This window comes from Trachurus japonicus, chromosome 14 (genome assembly GCF_045865225.1).
Source record: "Trachurus japonicus isolate A0001 chromosome 14, Traja_1.0".
NCBI lineage: Eukaryota > Metazoa > Chordata > Actinopteri > Carangiformes > Carangidae > Trachurus > Trachurus japonicus.
In genome coordinates, this window is record NC_140920.1 from 33,058,116 (window position 1) to 33,070,116 (window position 12,001).

Consider the following 12,001-nt stretch of genomic DNA (forward strand, 5'->3'; position numbering starts at 1 on the left):
TTAAGGAAAAAAACGGATGAAGGTTCAGACTGTGATTCATCAGCTGTCTGATCCCAGCTGGACTTCTCATCTCTTCATCACCCTCCTCCTCTACATCCTGACGTCTGACCTCCATGTGCCCCTCATCATCCGTTACTGAACATGTCTGGTCCTCCCACCTCCTCGCTGCCATCTCACTCACCTGCAGTATATCAGCCAGCCTGCAGAACCGGGAGCAGTATGTGCATCATCATCGTCAGCGTCATCATCATTCCCATCCTCATCCTCATCTTCACCACCACCTTTAAAAAAAATTTCAGGAATGAGGGTGTTTGACAACCACAAGGTGCTTATTATTATTTATTTGTGTATTTACCCACTTAGTTTATTTATTGCTCTGTTGGTGTTACCTTCAGTTTGTCTTTGTATGTGTTTGTATATTTCTTATATTAGAGAGATATATATTAGTGATAATACTGTATGTTAGAATAAATCTATATATGTATATACTTATATATTAGAGAGATAAAGATTAGTAATAATATATTAGAATAAATCCAGCTAGATAAACTCATAAATTAATTTATTGTATAGATTATAGCGACAAGAATGAATAAGGGGAGGGAGTAAGTAAGTTTTACTTCTTCCCACTCCTTTTCAGATATGAAAAAAAATTCTTTTATTTTTGTTCATGTGTTATCTTTGCAAAGTATATATTTGTTATGTCTGTCCATTATTGTATTATGTTTTATTTCTTTTAACGTGTCCGAAATAAACGTAAACTAACTAACTAACCATCATCATCCTCACCTTTCTTCAGTGGATGTGAGGGGAACAGAGGTTGTTATGTTGTTATGATGCTGTGTAAAAATGGGCTATACAAATAAAATTGCCTTGTCTCGCCTCACCGTCATCACTTTTATTGCTACAAAAAGCTCTCAGAAATGCACTTGGACGTCCACAGCAAAGCAAATGAACATCACTTCTCTCTCCAGCTTTGCACCATCACCTGAGAGCCTGTCGTGCAGAGCATGATAAGTGCTAGTAACAGCTGTTCTCCCCTATAACTCCTCCAGCTGTAGGTGGGGGAGGGGGGGAGGATAACGGCCCCCAAGAGGCTGAGATGTTTAAAATGGTTAAAACTTTTAACTGTCGTCCACAGAGAAACACGCATCTCCAAATATGGTGATCATGAACTTCCACAGTAGGAGGGGCAGGAAGTGCTCCGTCTTCTCGCTCACTCCTGCAAAACAAGAAAATGTTTAGAAACCTCTGAACTCAGCAGCAGGTGAACTCTTCCAATGGAACTCAGATTCTTCTTTCTATGAGGCATCACTGTGTCGTTGTCGTTGTGCTGCCAGCCTCCAGCTCCAACAGCCATCAGCCCCATGACTGTCTCTTAATGCTGTCCCTGTGTGTCATGGCAACAACAGTCCCAGATGGAGCAGCTCCTGTGTGGAGGAGGGACATTTGATTCGTCCACCTGTTCCTCTCAGGCGGTCACTGTTATATAAAGAGGTCTTCGTTGGGGATGGAGAAACTCCCTCCGATCATCACCATGACAACAGTGCACTCCAGAAAGTAAGACTGTTTCCTGCCATTAGACAGGAAGCCGCTCTGCTGAGTTTGATGACCACAACCGGGAGCATGATGGGAGCAGAGACATTAAAGTGTTGTATTCATATGAAATGTTGATTTTCCTTTCCAGCAGCACAAATGTAATTAGAGAAGAATGTGGAAAGAGAGGGGCAGCCAAAAATACATGACCTCTGACCCTGAATGTTTTCACTGTCAGAAGATGTCAAATATCAGAGAAGCGTGCGTGTGTGTGTGTGTGTGTGTGTGTCCACGTCTGTCACGTATTACAGTATTGACTTCACTAAGTCTGACTGTGCTCACAGTGACACTTGGTGGTCAGGAGAGGAACTGCAGCTCAGCAGATATTTGAGACATTTGATATTTGTGTGTGTGTGTGTGTGTGTGTGTGTGTGTGTGTGTGTGTGTGTGTGTGTGTGTGTGTGTGTGTGTACCTATGTCAGGTGCCATGGAGATGATGGTGGGAGTGGGTCACATGCTGTGTCAGTTGGAGGGGAGTGTGGTGGGGGGCAGCACTGTGGTCAATATGGCAGGTGCACAAGGGGGTTAGTTTTGGTAGATTATAGACTTAAAGCAGAAGTAAGCGATCCGGTCGTTTTGGCTAACTTTCTGTCAGCAGATGGAGTTAGCAGTCCCCGCCCTCGTCCCTACGTCACCACATTCACGCGCATCCCTTGGCTGCACACACAGAGAGGACCGCCCCTTTATGCCGTTCTCTCTCCTCATTGGATAAAGGTTGTAGGATACAAGGAAAGTTTTCTCCTCAGCTTACAGCAGAGCAGAGTGACTAACAGACCCGTGTTTCGGACCAAACACTCTATATAAGTGTCGGAAGATATAACTATTTAAGACTTATATTAACATAAATATTCCGCTTACTTCTGCTTTAATCTCAATGTGATATTTATATGACAGATGTTGAAGATGCAAGTGCCTCTGTGTCAGGCTCCGTCCTCAGCTGGCTCTTCCTCTCCTGCAGGTAGTACACTGTCTCCTGCTCCTCTCCGTCCAGCTCTAAATCTGCTCCACCAGACTTTGGTTTTACTCTGGGCCATAAAATACAACTCCCACATGTTTTCGTTACGGCGCAGGTTTTACTGCTTCAGAGTTTAGCTGGCCCTTCAATGACCTCCTCATCATCTTCAGCTTTGTATTCACTCCTGCTATCCCCCTGCTTGCTTTGTGACTCTGAGCACCTTAAGAAAGAGCTTGACCAAACTGCAGCCACATGGCTTTTACAGTAACTCATACTTAGAGCGCCCAGTTTAAGTATCCCTGCATTGGTCTATTTTAAAATCTATTTTAAAATTCTGGTCCTTACTTTTAGAGCTTTACACGGTCACGACTTACATCTCTGATCTGATTCAACTTCATTTATCTGCCAGTACTCGGAGGTCATCGGGTCAGAGACTGGCTGTTCCCCATACCCACTTTGGGACTAGAATCAATCAATCAATCAATCAATCAATCAATCAATCAATCAATCAATCAATCAATCAATCAATCAATCAATCAATCAATCAATCAAGCAAAATTACCATGATACATGGTCTCAATACACTTTACAGTAAAAACAAGTACAATAGTAAAACACCAGAGGAAAACAGTTAAGAGTTAGTTTAAACCAAAATATTGGGTAAAAAGGTATGTTTTAAGACGGGACTTAAAAATTACAGTGGATGTAGCGTCTCTGATATCTTGTGGGAGGCCATTCCATAAAAAAGGAGCATGGTAGGAGAAGGCCCTACCACCAGCTGACCACGTCAATGTCAGGATATCATCAGGGTTTATAGTCTGGTCCATTGAAGCAAAACAAATATGGAGTCTCCAGTGGCTTTTGGTTTGTGTGTGTGTGTGCTGTGCTTGCATGTGTAGAGGTGAGAGGTCAGAACTCCTGTGACATGATTTACAATCTGTGATGTGATCTGAATGAGAGTGAGCTTTGGCCTTTACAGCCAAAGTAAACTGACTCTGTTATGTTTGTCCCTACCATTCTGTTTTTATTGCTTTATTAAAAAAAAAGCCACACTACAAGAAAACACACTGAATTTGAAGAGAAAATAACTCTTAGAATAAGTTGGTTCAGTTCAGTGATTCAGTGTTCAAAGGATTGAAATAAATATAAAACAGATTTTAATACAGAAGCCAAAACTGAAGGCAGAAGTACAAATTCACTAGGCAAAAACTCAGGATACTAGATGCAAAGGTCACACACTGGGAAACTATCAGACAAGGAATGCTGGAACAGACAAGAAAACAAGACAAAGTGGTAACAAGAGGAAGGAAGCCGGCTTAAACACACAAACAGGCAGGGAGACAATGAGCTCCTCTGACACAGTCCAGTGTTATTATCAATAATATCAATATTAGTATGATGATACATAAGTGATTCTACATTATCCCCTTCATGCCTGTATCTGATACCAGTGTGAACCACAAAGCTGTGGGTTTGATCTGTGTTAAGTTTGCATGGTTCTTACCCATCAGAAGAACTGATGGAGACCCACAGTTATCTTGGTCTGAGTCCAACTTAGTCTTTTGGGACCAACCACCTGGAGGCCGAGGTGAGACACACAGACTCCCCGTGTCAACAACATGCAGTAACTATTACCCCATGACATGTCCACACCAGAGGGCCCTGTCAGGATGGTGGTGTAGTGGTTTACTGTCTGTGGTCACTGTGTCTGTGCTGAACTGTTTTGTGACACACTGTGGCCTTTAGGTGACCTTTGTGTGTTTCCCGTCAGCAGGTGAGCAGCTCAGTGTTGGTGGTTCTAGTCTGTCTTCTGTTTGGGTTGATAGTCACAGTATTCATTATTATTGGTAAGTTATAGGAAGTTCAACATGGACGCTGACCCACAGAGTAAGCAGCGGTCAGTCAGCCATGATGAACATCATGTCAGGTGTTCACTGACTTCAAATATGAAATATTAAACATTGTAGACAGGCTGTGTCTAAACCCTGGCCCTACTAATGATGTTTCTTGTGTGTGTCTCCAGTGAGGAAATGGAGGCAACTCAACAAAATGTGAGTTTTTTTTTTCTTTGATTTGTTCATAAAGTTTTTCCTAATTTGGTCGCCATGGAAACAATGGATGGTGAGCAGCTTTGAGTCAGAGGTGGTCAGTAACCATTATTGGCTCCTCCTAATCTCCATGACTCAGCGTCACGATGAGTCAGCAAGTAGACCTCAAATGTCTCGCTGTTACACCACCGCCGTCTTCAGCATGTTCACACTCAGCATTATCCTCACACTCAGCCGCACGGCTCTGAGATGTTAAATGATGATGATGATGGATCCAACTGAATGACAATCATATCTATTCCCACAGTCAAACCACTCGATTCATCCACAACAGTTTAAAGGGACATTATGTAACTTATCCTGTTATCTATTCACGAAAATCTTTTACAGAAGTGGAGAGAAAGCCGGTAAAACGTGGGTCAGTTAAACAATACGACATCGCCATGACAACATATTGTCACGTGTATTGTTTTGCCTCGTGCTGACGGACCACTTGTGGATTTATTTTTCTTATGAATAGAATTGTTTTTTTTAGTGCAGAGGACAGGATCACCCACCTGAACTAATGCAAGTGTCTGTGCGAGTTGCCCGTTCCAATATGGCCGACTGTGAGCTACACCTGTGCGGAGTCCGATCCACCCCCTTGGTTACAGCTACTTGTAGTTTCTAAGCGGAAGGGGGTGGGGAGGAGGCGGGTCGAGGAGAAGCAGGGGAGACGAGGGCATTGGATGGAGGGTACGAGCCAATGGGAGCCAGACGGGGCGGATGGCTCCCATTGGTCAATTTCTATGCAGGCCCACGGCTGATAGACTGAATGGATTTTTTTGGTTCTTTTTGCTATTTATATTGTGTAGACCATAATCGCTGTATAAACAATGTTAATAATTTACCAATCCTCCAAATCGTAGACCATAGCTTTAATAATCAGCTCTGACTCATTTGATCAATATTTAGTTTTCTTCACTTTTTGCATTTTTCTGTCATATTTATTAAAATTTTAATCTTTGTTACTTTTCTTAATGTTATATTTTTACCCCCCTGCCTGGATGTGTGTTTCATTAGCCTACTAATAAATATCCTCAATGTATCTTCATACTCATGAACAAGCTCTCGTCTTCTGTAGTTATTATTTTTCCTGAACCAACTGCGCCACCTTGTGGCTTTCTCATTATTACACCGTAAAATGAATCAACTGATCATGGCTAGTTTACAGCAAGCATTCTTCATATAAAAACAATCCTGACAATGATTATTCATACTGTTCCACATCTTCATTGTGGGATAATTGTCTCCATAGAAGTGGAGTTAAGTTGGATGGAGTTTTGGATTTTGGATTTTCATTTCGGGTCACAGGTTAGATGTAAGGAGATTAAACAGTGTAGTGTTGTCAGATATAGAATGAGGTCTGTTTCCTAAATCTGTCCAGTAAGGCTGTATATTCCTAAACCATTGCAATGAAATAATTGTTGTACATTTGGACATTATTTGTTTGTGTAAGAGGTTTTGCCACATGCCTTGTAATGCATGAGGGTGATGGGAAGAAATGTAAGTTGGTTTAAATCCAGTAGATGGCCTCATATGTAGAATTTACAGTTTTTTTGATTGCTAAAACACTAAAATCAAGTAGCCTATTACACGATTATCAAAACCTCACACTTAAGGAGTGAGGCTCACACTTTTTGCAAAACAGTACACACTGTGATTTGCAAGACACTAAACACACTTATACATAAATAGACACTAACGTATGTGATGATGTCACTTCCTTGCAATTCCAAAGCACTGATTATCAAATTACCACACCAATGAGACAATTGGTTAAACACAATCATCAGGTACACAAACACAGGACTGCTTAATTGTAGACCCACTGATCAGGTTTAAGCACTATATAAAAACTCTACAAGACTATTCCTCCCAGGAGTTTTTCTCAGTGGAAGGTTTCAGTCTCTGGCCCATGCAGGCTCAGGTTTCTTTCATTCAGGCCATGGAGGCCTCTGACCAGGATTCAACATTCAAGACTTCACATGTTGTCTGGCCAATAATACGTAATATAGGATGTCACTTAGCCTGGCTAACACCAGACCTCATCTCAATGTAGAAGGAAAAAAACCTGCACAAGGCAGCATGGGTTTACCCAGGCTAGATATCACCTGTGATGTTGATGACATTCTCTGATCCAGCCTGGTGAAGAGAGAACATCTGCTATTTTTCAGATTCTTTATTTCTTTTTCTTTTAGGCCTACCATAACTTACAGTAGCCTAAATCTGTTCTGGATTCAGTATTTTATGTTTGTCTGATATTTGCTGATACTTTGCATACACTCATTTTTTTTTTTTAACATGTTGACTGATTTATATGAAGAGACATAAATTATATTTTGATATTCTCAGTCTGCAGCATTGGTCTTGTGTAGTGTTTGGTGAGTATATTGTATATTTACACTTCCTCTCTGTACTTCACTTACAGTGCTCTAATCACTGAGAAGTAAAATTGCTAAAGGTTTTTTAGGTTAAGCGCAGCAGTGTGTAACTGGTTTAAACAGAAGTCATATGAAACGTGTGGGTTTCCATATGGTAACAAAATATGATCTTTATAAAGTAGCCTAGGCGATGTGTTTATGAGAGTGTTTCGTTTTGCAAAGGACCTGAGGTGTTCTGCTAATTGGGTATATGGCTGTGCTAATTTTGTGTAGTGTTTTGACAAACCGGGCCCAGTTTTCTTACAGTAGTAGGCTATCCTAACTATTGCACAGAGTTCAATGACAGGATGTCCTGACTCTCTGGCGACGTCGGTCTTTTATTTTGAAATGCTGGACGCTACCTTCCGGGCCGCTGGGGGCGCTGTCTCGCCCTCTTTCTCTCTCTCTCTCACACACGGAAGAAGAGGAGTCAAACACGTGTGTCTCCTGTGCAGAGGACGCTGGGCCCGCACAGATCCTCATCTGAACATAAGTCCACGTGTGTCGCTAGAACCAGAGCCAGGACCAGGACCAGGATGACCAAGGTGAAGAAGGAGAAGACCGCGGACGGAGAGGAGGCCGCCGGGAACGAGAAGTCCTACCAGGAGATGATCGCCAACGCGAACCCCATCGCTCAGCCGCTGGCGTCCAGGAAGCTCAGCAAGAAGCTGTACAAGTGCGTCAAGAAAGGTGAGAGTCAGAATCACACCACAACATCTGTAGAAACCACGTGTGTCCACGGAGGAGAGCAGGTAAAAACCTCCAGCTCCTCCTGAGCAGGTCTGGTCTGCTTCTACCGTGTGAATGTGGCCTGTGTGTGTGTGTCTGTGTGTGTGTTCGCCATTTTCGAGTCCGTGCTCCACCACAGACAACACCGACACACGCCGCAACACTCACTGGAGCTGAAACGTCTGTAAACAAACTTCCACATTTAACGGTCTCGTGCAGGTTGTAGGAAATCTGAGAGTCTACAAGTTAGATCATGATAATCATTGAAGTAGCCTACGATTAGAGATAAAAACTTTATTTATCCCCATAGAGCAAATCACTTAGTAATCTGCATCATTCCGAATGGTTGGGCTGTTTGTAGTTCACACCATGGAAATGTAGGCCTATGTAGCTTTCTGTCCTCAGGGATCTAAGTTATAGATATAGTTTGCCCCTGATCCAGCAGAAGTACAGATCTAGTTAGGGTTCCTACACAAGATGTAAACTATGGAAAAGTATGGGATTTTATTTTTTACATTTCCAGGTCTGGAAAAGTGTGGAAAATGGTAACTATTGTATGGAAATATATTTTTCTTAAAATAGTTATCTGGGTTTGGTCTTATGTGAAGTTATTTGGGTTATGTGCTGTTAGCTTCAGTCTCCTGGAAATTATTTGGTGACATAATGGCATACAAATTCAGAATAATGAAAACAAATGATTAATTGCATAACTTATTTACATGATGCACATCTGATTACTCAAATGTCACAAATTATTTGAATTTTTTATTCTGTAACATTGAACCTATTCATAGACCAGATAAAACTGGTCACATTATTAGACCTCGGGGTCAGGGTCTCATGGTGTTCTCTGTGATTCCAGCTGCCAAAGTGAAGAACATCCGACGAGGAGTGAAAGAGGTCCAGAAGTTCATCAACAAGGGAGAGAAAGGGTGAGCGAGCAGACATGTTGGTCAGGATGTGTCTCACGGTGATGAAACACAGTGATGGGAATAACGGCCTTATAAAACAACGGTGCTACTTTTCTCAGTAACGAGTAATCATAAAAGCCTGTTATAAAGCAATTACAGTTTCTGACAATAAAATGTGCCGTTACTTGACTCAAGAAGTCCCATCACAAAATAATACACCTGTTAATGTGTATATTATATAGACTTTTTTTTTTCAATCCATCAACTAGTCGGAAAAAAAGCTGTTTATCTCGAACTAACCAGCTCACTCAGTATTCCTCCACACAGCCACGCTCCGCCACCCAGTCAGTTGGTTAATTCCAGATAAACAGGAGGTTAGGGGGGCCAGTCCAAGTCATTTGACAAATTTAAGCATTTGATTTTAAAAATAGTAACACAATAGTTACTTTCTCTGGTAATTAGTTACTTTTATATTTTAGTTAATCTGTTACTTACTCCCTTAGTTACTTTTTGAGTAACTCTAACTAATTACCTTTTTAAAGTAGCATGCCCAACTCTGATGAAAGCACAGAGCACCTGTCAGTCCCCTCAGCCCGTAACAGTAACAGTGTGTGATGATGTGTGTGCAGGATCGTGGTTTTGGCCGGTGACACGCTGCCCATCGACGTCTACTGTCACCTGCCAATCATGTGTGAGGACAGGAACCTGCCGTACGCCTACATCCCCTCTAAAGTGGTGAGTGTGTGGGTCACAGCTGATTTACCAGTACCTGACGGGTCGGGGTCAAAGGCTGCGCTCACACTGCAGTGACCTGAATCCCATTTTTTTCGCTCATATGTGACCCGTATCTGATTTGCTTTTGACAGTGTGAACAGCACAAGTCACATTAAATCTGACATTTTGGAATCAGAATTAGGCCACTATAAAATGTGGTAGCCTACTACTGAATCTGATTTTTTTTAATGCGACCGCAATCTGAACAGCCAGGTCACACTGTTTTGTAAATGAATGACAAATAAAGTTGATTGAAGAAGAAAAAAAGTGTGCCACAGGCGGGAACTAGGAATAGAATCAAAACATGGATATCAGAGCAATGTTGATAGCGTAGACGCTTCTCTAGCAAGTGGGAGACCAGGGTTCAAATCTAATGTGAATTTTTTTTTAGCATTAAAGCAGAAGTAAGCGGAATGTTTGTGTTAATATAAGTCTTAAATAGTTATATCTTCTGACAGCAATCACTTATATAGAGTGTTTGGTCTGAAACACGGGTCTGTCAGTCACTCTGCTCTGCTGTAAGCCGAGGAGAAAACTTTCCTTGTATCCTACAATCTTTATCCAATGAGGAGAGAGAACGGCATAAAGGGGCGGTCCTCTCTGTGTGTGCAGCCAAGGGATGCGCGTGAATGTGGTGACGTAGGGACGAGGGCGGGGACTGCTAACTCCATCGGCTGACGCGAAGTTAGCCAAAACGACCGGATCGCTTACTTCTGCTTTAAGCCATAAAGTCCCACAAGACCGGTTGCCACTGCCATGTTCGCTTCCGTAAACACCGTTGTGGCGTGATGTCATCAATGATCAACTGCGCATGCGGGTCACTTCAGGAGCGTGAGCTGTTCACACAGCGATCCGTAGACAGGCCACATTTTAAAGACGTAATGTGAACAGCCAAACAAAAAATCGGATTTGAGCAATAAATCGGAATTGTGCATCAAGACCTGCAGTGTGAACGTAGCCCAAGTCTGACTGAGCTGTTCTCTCCTGGTCTTAGTGGGGTCTGATCTGGGACCTGTAAGGACAGTATTACAATCTGCATCATCGCTCAGTATGCAGGTGTTATTACTACTCCACTACACTTTTTAACACGAGCATGCAGTGATTATTACTGTATCATCCCAGGAGGACAGAGTGGTTGTTGTTGTTGTTGTTGTTGTTGTTATTATTATTATTTAATGACATGTTTGTAACCTCTGTTCAGGATCTGGGCTCATCTGCAGGATCCAAGAGGCCGACCTGTGTGATCCTGATAAAACCCCATGACGACTATCAAGACGCCTACAACGAGTGTGTGGAGGAGGTGTCCAGTCTGCCCAAGCCTCTCTGACGTGTCGGCCAATGAGGGAGCAGCTCTGAGGTCACGTGATCCTCTTGTCTGCTCCATGTTCCCAGCCACAGCGAGGCTAACAGTTTCCCTCTGCTTCCAGTGTTTATGCTAAGCTAAGTGGTGGAGGAGAGGGCACAAAGGTTTTGTGTCTTTGAGTTTGTTTTGCAGAGTATCTGCAGAGTGAGAGTCAGCCAAACAGGAAGCGCCTGACTGACGGACGGTGGCAGGTTGACACAGCAACATGTGTCTCAGGTGACCACAGGTGGACGGCTCTAAATTCACTACTACTTTCTATTAGTGGCAGAGCAGACAGGTGTGGACTGAGACACATGTTGCTGTGGTCAGAGCAGCACATTGTTTGTATCTAACCCTGAACACTGATGTTTGTTTTTGTTTTGTACGGCTGAGATTTCTGTATTTTTCCTAAAAAATCAATTTTTTGTCGCCTCGGGTTTGTTCTAAGTGTTGTTTTTTAATTAAAAGAATCATGAACTGAGAAGCTGAGTTCATTGGTTTGTGAATAAAGTACAGTCAAATAAAGCCTACTGGGTTACAGACAGTGTGTCAGAGTTTAGTGTCAACAGGGTAAACATTTATATGCAACAGTTAAATATGTAGAAATGCACATTTTACAATATATCGTTATCTACTGTATATAAACACATATAATTGTGTTTTACCAGTATAGAAACACTAAACCTAAGCCATGGTTCTCATGAGTCAGGTGTTAAACATTGTGGAGTTTATCAACATGAATGTGTAAAGTAATTAAGTAAATGGGGAGCAGAAGTAAAGTACAGGGACCGTGTGTTCTCATGAGCATCAGTAGATAAACGCGTGATGTAAATGTGTCATAGTAGAGATGTGTACCATGCAGGATTATTTATAAATCTGACTCATCGCCATGGTAACTTATGCCAGTGAGCAAGCCTGTCCTGGATCGGACTAACTGTCAAATTCAGATGTGACAGGACGTAGAAAGAGGCTGCTCTGTCTGGGGAATCTCGATCTTCAACCCTCATGTTTTCCATCAAAAGGCCTATTAGAGGAAGAGCTGTCGTTCAGTGAATGGTGTGGTCAGCTTCATCTTCTCAGACTAACAATAAGCAACAAATAGGTAACAGCCAGGCTCCCCATCCTTAGTCAGCTCTTCAAATTCTGATTATTTTCATCAGCACTCATTAAAATACCGCAGATAC

General features: G+C 42.3%; 1 protein-coding gene across 1 annotated transcript; it reads left to right on the forward strand.

Annotated features, from left to right (window-relative positions):
- Window positions 1-7,496: 7,496 nt before the first annotated feature.
- LOC146975165 (H/ACA ribonucleoprotein complex subunit 2-like protein) lies at window positions 7,497-11,301 on the forward strand. The gene is made up of 4 exons (XM_085798870.1): window positions 7,497-7,751; window positions 8,653-8,722; window positions 9,331-9,436; window positions 10,677-11,301. Exons 1-4 carry the CDS (start codon window positions 7,598-7,600, stop codon window positions 10,800-10,802), a joined length of 456 nt encoding a protein of 151 aa, XP_085654996.1. The 5' UTR covers window positions 7,497-7,597; the 3' UTR covers window positions 10,803-11,301.
- Window positions 11,302-12,001: the final 700 nt, after the last annotated feature.

Coding starts and splice junctions, on each gene's coding strand:
- LOC146975165 (XM_085798870.1), top strand. CDS start 7,598: ATGACCAAGGTGAAGAAGGAGAAGACCGCGGACGGAGAGGAGGCCGCC. Junction 7,752..8,652: donor GTACAAGTGCGTCAAGAAAG/GTGAGAGTCAGA, acceptor CTGTGATTCCAG/CTGCCAAAGTGAAGAACATC. Junction 9,437..10,676: donor CCTACATCCCCTCTAAAGTG/GTGAGTGTGTGG, acceptor ACCTCTGTTCAG/GATCTGGGCTCATCTGCAGG.